Below are 17,293 nucleotides of genomic sequence, written 5' to 3'. Positions count from 1 at the left end.
TTTCAAGTTATTGACAATCAAATCCACACAACTTTCTCATTACCATACATTAGGACAAACAGAATTAATCTTTGGCAGCACTGTCAGGTGAAAGGACAACACTATGATTGAAAGAGGTCACAACCTGGGCTGCAAGAAAATAAATGGATAATATCCAGTTGAGTTTGGTATGATAATGCTTTTCCAATATGGGTTCTGTATTTTTACCAACTTTCTATTAAAACATGACCATACGTCTATCTTTAAAAGCAAACAGAAGTATAATGCTAATGTCTAAGCATATAGAGGGGTCCAAAAGTCTGAGATTAAAAAAATTTCAATAAGATTTTGTATAATAATAAGCCCTCCTTCCATCTGTATTATCTCACCATGAACTACATTTCCCATAACTCGCTGTCTGGACTCAATATGCTCGATTACATTTAGCTGTGTCTCATTACCTTGTTAACTCTGCCTATATAAGCCCTGTGTGTTCTGTCATTCTTGGTGAAGTCTTGTATGTGTTACCTCACTCGCACAAATTTGTACGATTTGTCTAATCCCCAGTGATGGGTAGGTTTGGGGGCGGGGTCAAGGGTAGGTCATTTGTACGAATTTATACGAATTGGGCAACTCGTAAAATATGTAGCAAAAATCGTACGAATTTGTCAGGTGAGGTCATATGAATTCGTACGAATTAGCCGCCTCGTAAAATTCGTTAGTTGCCGTGAGATCGGGTTGGTTATTCTTGTTTCCTGTGACTTGGTTTTTGATTCTCTGCCCGTTGTTCTGGATTACCCTTTTGCCTGTGTTTTCTGCCCTGTTGCTTATTTGGATTGTTTGGCCCTTTGCTTGTTATTTGGATTACGATTCTGGATGGTCCCAGTAAAGCTGCATTTGGATATTCAACCCAAGTCTCAGAGCAGTTCATGACAAATTTTAAATTGTGATGATGTAATAAAAATTGTAATTAGTTATAAAAAAATAAAAAATGGTGAGCATAAGAAAAAAATTACTGACCCTGAACTTTTAAATAGTAATGTATATTACATCCAAGTGAAAAGTAGTATTAATTAGCAAGAATAATGTGAAATTTAAACATTTCCATTATTGGTCTCAGATTGTTGTATCCAATGTATATAGATCTTGGTGTCTAAAAAAAGTCCAGCTGAATATCGAACACTGAAATGTGTTCCTTCTGTTGGTTATGAACGTGTCAAGAACACTGGGTGGCCGTTTAGTGGGTCCCAGCTGCTGCCAGCAGTTCTTATACTGCAAATGTCCGACATGGCCTTGAATCACACAGAGCAAATTTCACATCAAACGCAACAGACTTCAGACACAGGCGCCGAACTGACACTCTCAGAGCTGAGGGAAAATGCAGGAAACCTTTTTTACAAGAAGACTGAGCTACATACTTTCTGCCTGGGAGTAAAAATGTATTATAATAAAAGTTATTTGGTAACAACAACAAAAAAAGCTCAATTTTCTTTCTGTCCTTCAAACTCGGTTTAAATCGGGTGAATGCTAAAAGAAGAAAATGGGACAGGGTAGGTAGCCACAATTATGATTTACATATTTACATCAGGGCTGTGTTTTGGCTGGTTCTGTGACCACAAACAGCTTTAGCCTACAGCATGTGTGCGACTATAGCTTACTGTAGTAAACAGCCTCAGCCATTAGTGCTCCAAAGGTGTCAGAAAAATTTCACTCAGTATGTCAGCGCCCTGATTATCAACACTAAAATCATGCCGGCTGCATGCAGGAAACTAGCCCGAATTTCTCCTGAAGGTGCTTTATACGACCAGTCAATTTACTAACTGAAATCATAACTTGCCTCATTGCAAACATGAACTTAATCTGCAAACATAAAAAAGACAGTTTAAGAGTTAGCATACATACCCACTGCTAAATTACAAAATAATTATACTCCACAAGGTCATTTCCAATGCAGAGTCATGCATTTTTCATACAATGGGTCTTTAAAGAACACAGCTGAAATAGATGCTGCATCACATTTCACTCTGCGGCATGATGCAAAGTAATTTTGTCCTTTCTAGTGGCTTCATTACAGTGTAATGTGTTCTTCAAGACACTTCATAACTGAAATGTACTTGGATGGGAAAATGAGGGGTGGCGAATCAAGCAGAGCTTGATGAATTAGATGATATTTCCATGCATCTGAAGGTCGAGTGGTTTGTCAACATCGATGAAACCTTGAGATGAATGACTGGCTAATGTGCTGCGTACCTCACTGTGAACGTCATTGTCACGGCATTGTCTGCCATATAAAGTTTGATGTATTCACACTGTTTTTTGATCAAAATGTTGCTTTTTTAATTAAACTTGAAGCTAGAAGCTAGAATAAAACGGTGTTTTCTTTTATTTTGATATATTGCATATTCAGATATTCAAACAACAAAATATTCTGTGGGTCATAAAACGTTTGTGAAAATGCTCAAAAATGCTGGTGGTGGCTGGCAACTTTTTTTTCAAAAACAGGGAAAGATTTAAAAGTGATCTCGATTCAAACACCCACGTGATCTTATTCCTAAATGACAGCAATCCGTCTGTGTCTATTCAACCTTTGACAAAACCACACTGGAAGATTCAAATCTGTGTTCATGCTTCCGCTGACCCAGAGAGAGTCTTTTCAACCCCACAGTATCATTATTTCTGTGTTACAAATATTCAAATTATCAAGTACTGGGATAAAAGTTTATAGTTGAGATACAAACATTGATGTCTTTGGTAGCGGTCAAATTGTGATTGTGGCGAGCAGGACGAGGTCGAGGGCCGTGGGAGGACGGCGCGAGGAACGTTCGCCGGTTCCCGCCTCCTTCTTCCCATAACAACTGAACCCCGTTACAATGATTCATTCAAATGATTTAAACATTTTTAAATAGACTGCATCAATTATCATTTTGTCAGAACCTCTAGTAAATTACATGTTGTTTTTTGTTAGGTTGTCTGTTGAGAATTGTGATCTCTATTTGAAAGAACAAAAAAAAATGTGATTCTTAATTTATCGAGAATGGTGCAGCTCTACTGTTGAGGAAATAATCATTTTGTGTGCGTTTACGTGTGCCTAGGGCCTTTTGTAGATATAGTCAGTTTTCCAAAGTGGCCCATTCTAAGCTACTCGTTAAGACTTGTTTGTTGCCAGATAATTACAGTCACACAGGACCATTTTCAGTATCATTTACCACACGCAATGCGGCTTATTAGTTCTAACAAATAAACATGCTGAATAAAATTACTAGAGAGTTACTGAGATTATTTTCAGTGAGCTGGATGCAGATAAACTTACAATACCCACACTAAACGTGCTTGAATTTACAAGCTAAGGGCCCTGAAAAACTTCCATAAGCCCCATCAAATGTCAAATAAAAACAGTTCTACCAATGGACCAATAAAAGTCCATAAAGAATGAAATGAATAAAAATGAGCTGGAAGCATTTTTGCTAATCCAAACAGTATATCCAATTCACTGCTGCTCGTAGAAAAAAACAAAAACAAAATCACATTCCCCTATGGAAGCTTGTGTTCAAGAGCCTTCAGCTCTGCTATCTGCACTGAAGAGAGGGAGGTTCTGCATCCGTCTCCTGAGGGAAGGATTAAAGAAAAAGGGTTTGTTGCTCAAAACAGAGACGAACATATTCGCTCTTTGTTTTTACTAAGATTTAGATTCATTGTGCGACCAAGAGATGCTCGCAGTTTGTGTACAGGCTAGTGGCGATTTTTGACGAACAGGTGATAGTGTGTTCACAGTTTAAAAGCAGTTTGACGATTTTATTTTCTCACATTATATTGAAGAAGGCCACCGCGCAACAGCAGTTATCTATCAGTAGGCTTATTCATTTCAGAAACCTGACAGTTGACTCACACAAAGATAAGAATTGTGAGAGGTCAAGGTTTTTTCAGGAACTATTCAACAATCAATCAACCAAAAAGAAACAAAACATTATAAACAAACAAATAAATACAAATTCTGAATTAATGTTGTCATTGCAATCCGAGGAGAATTGGAGATGCTGATGCTAAATTTGCTATTTGTATGCGACCTGTTTGCACATGGAGTTCGAGGTATCAACACTAATTTTACGAAACCGTACACTCTGCTCCGTAATGTGTGCAAGTGTACAAACAAACCCCAAAGATCAGCAAAAGGCAGTGCCAAGTGTGTGACATTCAACATAATTCAGAGCACAGGGTAGTCGTCCAACCAAGCAGACATGCCAGCCCTTCATGCTCTGCTAGACCGCAGACCAGAAAACACTGAGTGACATTTATGTCCTTTTATTTTCCACTTTAATGTTGCCTTACCCTCTCCGCAGTGACATTTTCATGCACTAAACAGAACAAAGATTTTCACTTGTGCGATTCATTTGATATTTAAGCATATGCTGCTTTCTCACGCAGTAATTAAACCGTGGCAGCGAAGACAGAGGAGAAACACACATCCATTACCCGGACCAACCCGTTCGCGAGGCCTGATTCATTTTTAACATGTATTTGTAGCTGGTTTTATTTTAGGATTTTAGTCTTGTGGAGATTCAAGCTCCATCCTGAGGAAATGTTAATCTTGAGCAAATTAAAGCGTCTCAGTTTGGTCAGTTGATTTAAATCAATAATGGCAGTGGTTTTGGAAGAAAAATATATGATGTGTAAGAAACTTTAAAGTTTTGCGAACACTTTACAATAACATTACATTTTAAACCATGACTTAGTTAAGGCGGTACTGTATCAGAAAACAAAACTTTTACAGAATTAATCAATCTTGGTAAATTTAAACATTTTAATTTCTACATACAATATCGTTCAAAAGTTTGGAATCGGTATGTTTTTTAAAAATGTTTTTTAAAGTCTCTTCAAGGCTACATTTATTTGATCAAAAATTCAATAAAAACAGTAATATTGTGAACAATTATTACAATTTAAAAACAGTTTTCTCTTTGAATATTTAAAAAAAAAAATTATTCCTGGGATGGCAAAGCTGAATTTTCATTACCATTAATCCAGTCTTCAGTATCACGATCCTTCAGAAATTTTCTAATATGCTGATTTGGTGCTCAGAAACATTTCTTCTTATTATATAATTTCGTATCTTATATGTTGAAAGCAGTTGTGCAGCCTAATATTTTTGTTGAAAAAACATAGACGACTTGTGCTGTGATGAATAAACCGTTGCAGATCTATACAGGTGGAGCTGGGGAAGGTGGAGGGTTTCTAAAAGGGTGCTGTAGTGCTACAGCAAATGCTAACCACGTTTTTTTAAGGTTGAGCATCGAGCTAATTGGCTACTGATATAGCAGGAACCAATCAGCTACACCCTATAGAGAATGATGTGATTGCAAGCAGATTAAGTTAAGGACATATTAGCCTGCACCATCTAGAGTTTCATGGCAGAACTTTGTATTTGATTAAAATTAGTGCTGGGCAAGTTAACGCGTTATTATCGCGTTAACGCATTTATTAATTAATGCCGACAATTTTTTTATCGCGCGTTAACGCAGTTTTTTTTATTATTATTATTTTGAAAGTCCGTTGCTCACTGGCTCTGAATACACATAGGCCTACAGTCAAACCATGATCACAGGAGGGGTGGGATGTTGGTCAGCCAGCAAATAACCCACCCAAACAAGCAGTGGAGAGGCTTTGGCAGGTTCTCTCAGGTGAACAGAAAGGGAGACAGCGCCCCGCGAGTGAATGACAGGCGCTCTATGGATAGTAACCATGCAACGGCTTCTGTGCGCTACGCAGCTGTAGTCTTTTTAACTTAAATTAAAATTATACATAACTTTACCTGATAGGCCTGCGTTTAGTTTAGCGGGGATGCTCTGCCATGTGAATTCCCTCCTGTTGATGTCCTGATAACTATTTAGATTCTGGAAACTCACAAACAGCGAGCCAAGGATCAGTCTCTCTTCCAATGATTTGTGCTGCGCGTCGTGTACAAAAAGTTAGACAATTCAACTTCGGCAACGCGCGGGCGCGTGCGTGAGGCAAGCATGACCGCAACAGTTTCACAGGAACGCACCCGCTTGTCGCTGCACCTGTGCTCGACCACTTCACCTCACTCTAGGCTGATTTATACTTCTGCGTCGGACTTAAGCCGGAGCCTCTACGCTATAGACTACGCGTTGGTTTTCATTTATAAATCTGCGTCGTTGACGCGCAATTACACATGCAGAGGGAGAGTGTGAAACCCGGGGAGCGGTTCTAGCAATCACAGCGCTTGCAGTACGCGTAGAATTGACGTTACATTTTTGGAGAGATGCACGTCAGGGTACGCGCTACACAGCTACGGCGTGAGTTCGATGCAGAAGTATAAATTGGGCTTTACCTCTGTTTAATGTAATCTTACGTGGGAAACCATGGCATGCCATGACCAAACCTAAGCTGCTATCAGAGAAGTAACGTTGGTCGACTTATATCTGTAGTAGTGATCATGACCCTTTGACTACATAGACTGTTTCTGCTGCTCCCTGATACAAGATACCTGTTCAAAAAAAAAAAAAAAAAAAAAAGAAAACTGGACTCTTTTTAACAAGCTAGATAAAAGGTACTGCCCTGGCAGTGGCAAATAGCTTTGTTTAAATATTTGATTTGATTACGTTAATGTTTAAGTTGAGATTTACAAGAAATATTGGAAATACTGGGGAATACTGTAAGTAAGGGAATACTGCTGGTATAAAAGCACCTTATTTGTTTAAAGTTTTTGCAAACCACATGTTATTGCACTTTTGTAGCAGTACATTTAAATCAAAAGTGCGCAATACACTACTTTAGAATTCATTATTCAATATTGCGCGTAACAATGCGATTAATCGCGATTAATCGCAAGAAATCATGCGATTAATCGCGATTAAATTTTTTAATCGTTGCCCAGCACTAATTAAAATATTAATCTTTTGTGATCATTAAATGTCTTTACTGTCACTTTGGATCAATTTAATGCATCCTAGCTGAATAAAAGTAACAATTAATTCAAATATATATTTTAAAATACATTACTTTTGTTAAATCATTTAATTATTTAAAGAATGCTGACATCTAGACTTTAAGAGAGGCTGAGATGAAAGATGGGGCCTAGCAACAGCTATGAATTGTGGTGAGGTATTTGACGTGTAGCTTGGAAACTGGACGCAAAATATCATCGTGCGCCCCGATTAAAATCCAGTCAGATACTAAAGACAGACGACTGCTGTGCTCCTCTTCAGGGCTTATCACTTTCTTATTGCCTCTAAGCCACGGGGAAGAGGAACTTCTGAATGAAAAATAAGCTCAAACAGAATTTCTTGCGGCATGTGTAAACAGCATGCCAGAGAGTATATCCATCTTACGGCATTAGAAAAGTGCACTGCATTAACTTATTTTATTGGCACACATGCATTTAGCTATATGCTGAAGTGCAAATGTATCTATACGGATAAGTTTCTCCTCATTATCAAACACAGCAGACTTCCCGCCAAAACCAGAAGAACAAGATAATTAGTCATGCCGGGCTAGGGCCTAGGAAGCAATCTGACAGAGGAATATATTGATTTAGGAGGGAGGGTGAAGCAAACAGCCGAAGTTAGGGGTTACTATCAATCTTCTCCTCCAAGTCTATCAGTATATGATGAAGCACGTATGCGCGCTCGCTCACATACACTCGTTCCAACAGCTCGCCGGACAGCTTGTCAGAAAGAGACAAATGTAAGTGGGAACTAATGTCTCTGTGGACTCTGGAGGGAGTTTACAGCCTCCAAACATTAGGGCCCTGCTTTTTTCGCCAAGTTTAAAGCTATCCCTTGAGCTGTAGACTTTTTGGATGTAGTCGGCTGGCTAAATCGGAGGATGATGAGAGGAATGGTAACACAGGAAAAAAATCCCTCTGAGTGAAACGCCGCCTCTGCATTCATAATACAGCGATCAGTCTCAGGTGTGGGTTGTCTTATGGAATGCTGCTACTGATGTGTTTAGCCTAAAGAGCGCTGATCTATTTGCCGGGGATTGGAATAGCCCCACTGTGATTGGTTGTGTGTCTATGTGTGTTTGCTCCGTCTGCCCTTGTCTCCTTCACACAAACATAAACACTCACAATAGTCCCAACGTCCCCTAAAAGCAAGAATGCCTGGAGGATAAGCATGTTTACAGCTATGCCTCTCACATGCAATTGCGTCTCTAGCGTGCTGAAGGAGAGATAAACTGTTATACGGGCAGCTGAAGGCTGAAGCTTTGAGTGGGGGATTTTTATGTATCGGCAGTTCAGCAGTTCAATAATCTGTGGAGACCTGCGACAGCGGAACTGGGTGGCTAATTGACGAGCTGTTTGGACAGAGCCGCGGGATTGCGGTCACTTTCACGCTCCCTCAGTCCTGTGTTTCTGTCAGGAAGACGGAAGGAGGAGTGGGGATACGCGGAGAAGGGCCAGACGTTGAGCCCGCAGGGGGACCTGATGTCACTCACACAGCACAGAGCTCTCAGAGAGAAAGACATCCTACCTCAGGAGCGAAGAGTGCCAGTTCCTCGCTAACACAATGTGAAACACCTGTTACTGCCAAAAGCCTTCACGTCTCGTACCTCAAGCACACACGACACCGCTCCATCTCCAGATCTTTTGGCTGCTTCTGCAGCTACCATACTTGTTTATCGCTTTTGTACAACTGAACAATAATTTTTTTGACATTTTAGTGAAGTAGACAGATGAAAATAAAATTGTGGGATTAGGAAACCATGCGAGCTCAATTCGAACCTACGTTTCTCACACAAGCACCACGGCTCAATGTATCTGGAGCAAGGAGGTTTATAATTCTTGAAAAAGCTATCCGTTAACACGCCTATTCATATCAATGACACTTGTTCAGTAGGCCTACGGTTGCATAGAGTGCCATGTTTCAGTACCCATGCCAAGAGTCTCAAACTCTTTATTAGCAACTATCCTGAATTGGGATATGAGGTCAGCAAAACAAAATCAATTTCACACTTATAATGAAATGCTTCGAGAAACTAGTAAAAGAGGAATTGTTATCTAAAACTAAGAATCTGTTAGACCCTCTTCAGTTTGCTTATAGAGCAAAGCAAGGTGTCGAAGATGCAACAGCAACTCTGCTAAATATGGTATTGCATCACTTGGAGGGTAGTAAAACACACGTTAAGCTCTTATTTATTGATTTCTCATCTGCTTTTAATTCCCTACAACCCCATATTTTAGCAAATAAGTTAATTACTAATTTTGGTCTTGATCTTTACTTAGTGGGTTGGGTCTTAGATTTTTTAACTGAAAGAACTCAGAGAGTGAGAGTAAATGGTAGTCTTTCAGCCCTCCTGATAACATCTGCAGGTTCTCCTCAGGGCTGTGTTTTGTCTCCCTTATTGTATATTTTATATACAAATGATTTTATGAGTAAATATAACAATAGGCATTTTGTAAAATTTGCAGACGACTCCGTTATTGTGAGTCTTCTAGAAAACAATGCTCCAGGTGGTCCAGTGGTTGACAACTTTGTAAAATGGTGTGATGATGCCTGTTTGCAGCTTCTAAGACAAAAGATATGATTATTGATTTTAGAACACAAACACATTCTTCTCAAATCACATTTATTAAGAGCGAGAAGGTGGAATGTGTGGAAAGTTATAAATATCTGGGGACAATTATTGATAAAGGATTGCGTTTTGATGTGAACACAGAGGCTTTGTGTAAAAAGGGACAGCAGCGCCTATATTGTCTTAGAAAATTAAGATAATTGAATATAGACAAGACATTGATGGACTTGTTCAATAAGTCTTATATAGAGCCGGTGCTGTCCTTTTCTATTAGCTGCTGGTTTGGAAATCCTAGTGTGAAACATAAAAATGCACTAAATAATTTAGTCACAAAGAGTGAGAAGATCATAGGTAAAGAACAAAGAAGTTTGACAGTTCTGTTTAACAGAAATGTTTTGAGTCGAGTCCATTCTGTGATTCTAGATAGTGACCACTTCCTATACCCGGAGTTTTCTATGCTGCCTTCGGGTCGTCGTTATAGATTACCAAAGATGAAAAATAACCGATACAAATACTCTGTTCCTTGTGCAATTCAATTGTTAAATAGTCTTAAAGGAATTTATTAGGTTATTTTTATATATTTTATGTACTTTTTATATTTTGTAATTCGTAATTTATTATTATGAGCTTTAAGATGTACTGTATTTGTGCTGCATCCAAATTGTCCATAAGGGACCTTAATAAAGCTTGACCTTGACCTTGACTTTTAAGAGCCCTCAAAAATATATACTATTTGTGATTTAAAATATTTTTAGTTTTTACTTTTCAAAATACATCATAACATTAATAAGTTTGGGGTCAGTAAGTTTTTGATAGCAGTTCATTTTACAGTCCTGTTCTGCAAGTACATACACTATAAACTCATTGTTGTAATTACAATATATTTGTAATATCTAGGTACTAACCCTGAATTTACCTTATATTACACAGTACTTTCTTAGGTAAGTACACTGTAAGTAGATGTAAGTGCGCATAATGTAAAAAAGTGCAGCCAAGATTTTTTAAAGAAATTAATACTTTTATTCAGCAAGAACACATTGGTCAAAAGTGATAGTAAAGACATTAATAATGTTACAAGAAATTTCTATTTCAAATACTGTTCTTTAGAACTTTCTATTTATCAATTGTAATAAAAAAATGTATCACAGTTTCCAAAATAATTTAAGCAGCACTGTTTTCAACATTGATAATAATAATAAGAAATATTTATTGAGCAGCATATTAGAATGATTTCTAAAGGATCATGTAACACTGAAGACTGGTGTAATAAAGAACATTTTAAAACATATTAGAATAGAAAACAGTTGATAACTGTCAATGGAGAAATATGCCTTTGCTTCCAGATGGTGGAAGCTATAGTTATGGCATCTACCAACACATACTAACCAGCTCAGTCTTGACCCCTTGGTCTGGAGCATGTGCTAACAACTAGGTCACAGTTCTAACCACATGAAAGACAAGACAATACACCTGACATATGACAACTCTGAAGTGACTTGTTTTATTAAAGATATGTCACCATACCCCAGGAGCCATTGGCACAAATATTCAGTTCGAGTAAATCTATTAAAGCATGTGCTTCTCAACACTCCTGTTCCAAACTGACCTGACAAATGCTAACAGAGGCCCTATAATAATATCTGTCCTCACCATGAGCTTTTAATCAATCTAGGTCAGTGTCACTCGGTTATCCATTGGAATATATGCACAAGGGATCTGTCCTTGCTTAAAACAAAATCGGAAAATGCATCTGCAAACAGAGCAAGCGGGAGAGCAAACACACACGGTGGAGCAGGCTAAAAGAACCAAAGACCTCTACGTACGTGGTGGACTAAGCTAAAGCATTCACATTCCCCTTCACCACCAGGAGCTGACAGTTAGGTGGAAAGGAAAATTGAAGCGAAGCTATTTATATTCAATTATGTCTAAACATCTTATTATGATATCTATTGTGAGCAATTATCATGAGTCAATACCAGCTGAGTGTTTTAATTATACCCCATGTCGAGGGAAACAAAAAAGCAAATAATGCTGCAAATCACACACACACACACACACACGCACAGACACATTTTTCTATCATGGTGAGAACTTACCAATGACCTCTATTGTTTTTACACTGAATGAATGGTATTTTCTATCCCCTAACCCTATAACTCTCATAGAAACCTTTTTGCATTTTTACAATTTTATTAAGACATTATTTAGTAAGTGTATTAAGCTAATTTAGCTGATTTCAGGGTTTTACTGTCCATGTTGGGACATTTGGCTCCCACAGTGTAGTCAAAACCTGATTTAGACTCCTTGAATTAGGGCTGCATGATTTTGCTCAAATATTATAAATGCAATTATAAAAAATTGCAAACCTTTTCTGAAAAGCTAAAACATTGAATATTAATTCCAATAATTTCAAATTATGTTAATGTTTTTCTATTAAAACAACAACAACAACAACAACAACAAAAACGTTTTATTGTAGCTCAGAGGTTGTGCAAGTACATTTATTCAGCAACCACAATCGCAAATAATATTCATGTATGGATTTATTTTGTCACTAAGAATTGTTGCTCACAGATTTAGTAACAGCAAATAGCACAAGTGGCCTTGCAAAGGAACACACTGACTCTATTACACTCTCATTTGAGCAGAATATCTCAGTTGAGGTTACTAATGTTTGTCTGTGTTTTCAGATCATCAGCGCTTTTTGTCTGTTTATTCGCAGTGCACAAAGAGTGTGTATAAAACACTAAAGATTACGATTACTGTAAGTAAAACACTAGGCAGAAAATGTATCTATTTAAGAGAAAATCTCTTTGAAATCTGGCAAACCCCAAGCATGAAAGCTCGTGGAGGCTTGTTATCAATGCAAGTTAACAGAAATGTCAATAGAAGAAGAGAAAAAAAAAACTTCTTCAGGATAAATAACCAGAGAGCCAATATCGCAGATGATTATGCTGAATTAATCAAAAGAAGCAGAAATCATGATCATGGTTAAAATAAGATTAATCGTGCAGCCCTACCTTGAAATGATTAAGACCCTTCTGACAATGTGAGTAATTCAAAGACCTATTAATTTTACATAAATACAAACTTCATGAACATTCCAGACTGATGTGCTGTTTGTAAAATTTTAAACGTGTTATGCATGTCAACTGCAATAAGCTTTCTAAGAAGAGGAAATTCTTGTATCCACAAGAGAGACAAAATGCTACATTAAATTGAATGCAGTTACATAATTCATTTACCTCAATGAGGCAAAATGGAAATGCTATTTTTATTAACATCAGCATAAATCAAAGACCATAAATAAACATTTGTGCTTGGCAACAAATGAATATGAAATGAATATGCACATCCAATTTGAAAATTTCTCTTTGATTTTTGGCCCTTTTGTTTGATTATGAAACCATCTGATGATCCACGATGCAGACTTTCAAAAGTTCCTCTGTTCTTTTGGTATAACGATTATTATCGCAATGTTTCTGAACGGGAAGAGCTCTAGGACACAGGGCGTGGGAATGACAAATGAACAGCTCATATTATGAGTGCAATTGCTGAAACCAAGTAGTGGGGCTAAATGCCAGGGATGTGATTGATCGAAAATATACCGCTTTCCCTGCTGATGCAGTCATTAAATAAACACAGCATCTGGAATCGGCTAGACACGAGCACGCCGTGTGCTCTTTTCCTCAGGCTAGTGATCCGCACGCACCCAGAGGCCAGCGAGCTCAGCTAAGGTCATCTCTCACACTTCATGCTAAAAATATCAGTCGTCTGCTGTTAATACGAAGCTTCCGGGATGGTCGCAGTGATCCCGTTTACTCTTACATCTGCAATCTTGTCACACGGGAAAGGCTAAAGAGATGCTTCTCAAAATTGCTCCTTGTTTTTCTGCCTGGGTTGCGCAGCCCGTGGGATGGAGGAAGTGTCTCGTCATGCGTGGAGACAGCAAGATGCCGGTAACTAATCTAACTGACAGCCTCTCAGACACAGATCATAGGGCTGATGGGAGAGAATGGTGGAGCAGGGAACTTTCCAAGCAGATTAATTTATAAAGAAGTACTTCTGTGGCTCATGAGAGGCCTGTGCCTGATATGGGATAGCCCATCCCATCTTCAGAAACAAATACTTTTAAAGATTATTCTAAAAAAAAATCTGTCCTCATTTACTAAACCTCATGTTGTTCCAAACCTGTAGGACTTTCTTTCTGCAGTGAAAGACAAATGGAGACATTACGAAGAATGCACTGATGTTTTTTTTTTTGTTGTTGTTGTTGTTTGTCATGCAGTTACAATGAATGGTAACTGAGGCTTTCATTTAGTAGGTTCAGCGAATTTTTGCAGATAACATTTTGTCATTTCAGTAGGAATCCACATGATTGCGAATTTAACCATGCAGACTTCGGGTTGTGTTCAAGTGGAATCACCAGACTGACTAACGGAAAGCTAATCAAACTTCTAAAGCTGTGCTTCATACATTGCTACACTATTGACAATAGACCTTCTTTTGTCTGCGAAATTTTGCTAATGGAACACACCTTAAGTCTTTTGAAATAATAAAATAACTTTCTGTAAGGAATTTAAGTTGATATTCAGTGATAAGACTTAATCACTGCTAATGGAACAGGAGAGTCATGAGTCAGAAGAACTCAATCTGACCTGGTTTGTGAATGAATCATCAGACCAACGGATTTAATAAAAATATATCACTCAAAAGAATCATTTGTTCATGAATCAGACATTGTTACTTTTCTCATTATCTCTTGAGAACATATCAAAGAGGCCAAGGCCAGATGATTTTAATTCAATAACAACTTAAATTCTGGTCTGTTCCTCAACTATTCATCTCACTATTTTCCACATATAATGCTAAAGTCATATACGGACTACTTTTATGAGACTTTTATGGTGCTTTTGCATTCATTTTGAAGCTTGAAAGCTTCAGTCCCAATTCAGTGATACTGGACTAAAATACATTTTCAAGAATTTCTCCAATGGGCTCCACAGAAAAAGAAAAAAAAGTCATACAGTTTTGGAATGACATGACGGTGGGAAAATGTGTCTTTTGATGTCTGATGCAGTAAGCACAAACAACAGTGAGGACAACGCTTCACATTTGCCTGTCACATGTTTTGCCGCTTTCTCTTCTTAGCATTGCTTTTATCTTTCTGCAGAACAGTACTTTCCCTGCCATGGCCAATGGGGAGAGAAACCATACAGAAGAGGTGAAAGAAAGTAGCAGTGGAAGAGAGAAGCCGAGAGTCTCAACTGTCACTTTTAATTTCTTGTATCATAAATGGTACTTAGGATCAAACATATGTATCTACCTGAGAGAGAAACATTGAGTAGAACAGAAGACGACACATGCTCTACGACACATCAAAGGGTCACTCCATGTTATCATCAGGATAAGACGGAGAATGTCTCTGGAAAGTAAGGCTATGTATGTCCAACACATCCTTTTATGACTTGACAAATGTTCTTTGCCATTACCAAAGCAATACTCATTCATCCGTCAGTACACATAACTTTAATAAATATGGCATGATGGACACATATAAGACCTTCTGAAGTGCACTTGAGGGGCTTATGGAATTTGTTTTATTCGTTTTAACCAATTTAGCTAATGCAAAAATCATGTATGATTTCAGACTCTAAATATTTAATTCCAACATTGACAGGATTGAAATACAACATTGAGGAAACTTCACTCTTGGCATAGGCGAGATGAAAAGTGAGAGAGAGTTTTTACAGAGCAATACTGTTGCCATGCGCACACTAGTGGAGGTATCAAACATCAGAGAAGAATACAAATATACACATGCACCCTGTTCTTCTCCCTTGAGGAGAACAGCTGAATCCCCCGCTGTTGTCGGTACATTATAAGAAATCATGAGTACAGGGAAACAGGATCCCTCCTGTGAACACAATGAGGGTAGCAAGCCCAGTCTGTGTCCTATTTACAAAGACTATGTCCAAATGAATAGTCACTACAGGGGAAACCAGAGAAGAAAGCATATCTATCCACCTCACCGCTGACAGAAACTGTTTTCTCTTGTAAAGATAAATTGACTTTGTTTGCAACACCTGCAGACTCCCAAGTTTTAACTGAGAAAAGAACATTCAGTCCTAAAGTGCAAATAAACTCACTATTCCTGCAATATGATACAGGAATATGGACATAATTGTCCATTACACCTCCATAACGTTCTTGATTCTAATAATAAATGGCCACGAGTGTTTGTTTGTTTTTTCATTTCCTTTTCCTCTTAAGTTAACTTCCTAAAGCAAAAGTGCAACTTTTAAAACCGTTATCAGAATCTTTCCTCATGCTTACCACTGTAAAGTTTCCAGCCGAGCAGTTCTGCCCACTGAAGTTGCAGCTCTTCAGCATCTCTTCCAGCTGGTGACCCGTCCGGTTAAAGATGTCCTGCATGTCCGGTGCCGGATACTCCAAATCGGTGGGCTTGTGGCCGTCCTTGTTTTTCGGGGGCAAGCCGGTCAGGTTGGCCAGGTGGTAGATGTCGGCGTCGGTAAGAGCGGAAAAGCGGAAACGGTTGATGTTGCAGATGGTCACGGCGGGGAACACCATCTCCGGGGTGGCCTCCTCGTTCAGCGCAGTGACGTGAGGATGCTCCAGGTAGGAGATGGCACACTTTGCCGCCTGGTACAGAAAGAGAGCCAGGGACACCAGAAACGCGAGAGCCCAGAGGGTCTGTCTGACTCCCAGCCGGCCCGACACAAAAATGTGGTTAATTCCATGGAGAGAGCTAGCACTGGCAAAGCCGGCCAGGTCCTTGACTGGGGGGCTGCAGCTCTCCTCGATCAGGCTCTCTTTGTCCCCATCCTGGTTGCCTTTTTGCTTCTCATCCTCCTCTGCAAATTTGATTTTGCAAACAAATTCGATCGGCATGTGGGCAGCCAGGTCTGCGTTTGGGATGCTTGGATAACAGCTTGGAGCCCCAGTTTCTACTAACTCCCGTTGCTCTGACGAACAAGATCTCAACTCCAGAAAGAAAGGAAGGGAAAAAAAGGCATGCAGAGCGAGAGCGAGGGCGGCCGTTGCAGTCGCGTGCAGTGGAGGGAATTGCCTCTGTCTCTCAGTTCCAGCTCTTCAGTGCTGATGCTCGTAGTGCTGCGCTCGGACTGCTCATCTGAGCACTTGTTCAGCACGCTTACGAGTCCTGCTTACCAGCTGTGATACACCTAAAACAAACAACAACAACAAAAAAACATATACCAAACCTCTTCTTTGCTTTATAGACACAGATGAAAATGCAGCATTTTGGCTCAAGCTAAAAGAGGCTGGGGGGGCTTCTTAATAATTCATGAGGAAGCAACACTGTGATTATTTCCTCTTCACCGGCACAAGCAGCGGCAACTCAAACACCCCCCACGCTCTCAGTCCTCTCGCTTTCTCTCTCCATCTCCCGCTCTCTCTCTCTCTCTCTTACACACACACATACGCGTACGTATACACTCGCAGCCCCTTTTCGTTCTCTCGCTCGCTCTCTCACTTAATCCACTTGTTTGAGATGCTTTCTTACCCCTTGACCACAATAAGTTGCCATCAAAGGCTGCTTCGCTGAACATCCCGGACAAGATGAGAACGTCAGGAGGGTCAGTGGGTTTTAATGTCGGCCCCCCACCCATCCACCCCCACCTTAGTCCTAGAAGACATCCTAATTGCGACAATAATGAGGCGTGAGGAGTGAGCATAAACAGCTCACAACTCTGAACAATCAATCTTCAAGAGAAAAAAAACAAAGAAAAAGGGAAAAAGA

At 39.2% G+C, this 17,293-nt stretch overlaps 1 protein-coding gene across 1 annotated transcript in view; it reads right to left on the bottom strand.

Annotated features, from left to right (window-relative positions):
* asic4a (acid-sensing (proton-gated) ion channel family member 4a) overlaps positions 1 to 16,933 on the bottom strand; it is a 105,443-nt gene extending 88,510 nt beyond the window's left edge. Inside the window, exon 1 of the mRNA XM_056241807.1 lies at positions 15,847 to 16,933. Within this exon, the coding sequence (XP_056097782.1) occupies positions 15,847 to 16,422 (576 nt within the window). The 5' untranslated portion in view covers positions 16,423 to 16,933. The remainder of the gene's footprint in view (positions 1 to 15,846) is intronic.
* Positions 16,934 to 17,293: the final 360 nt, after the last annotated feature.

The sequence above is a fragment of the Rhinichthys klamathensis genome, unplaced genomic scaffold (assembly GCF_029890125.1).
Source record: "Rhinichthys klamathensis goyatoka isolate OS25496 unplaced genomic scaffold, OSU_Roscu_1.1 h1tg000021l_1, whole genome shotgun sequence".
Taxonomy (NCBI): Eukaryota; Metazoa; Chordata; class Actinopteri; order Cypriniformes; family Leuciscidae; genus Rhinichthys; species Rhinichthys klamathensis.
The sequence above is the reverse complement of the archived record's forward strand: the minus strand, read 5'-3'. Positions and strand labels throughout refer to the sequence as shown.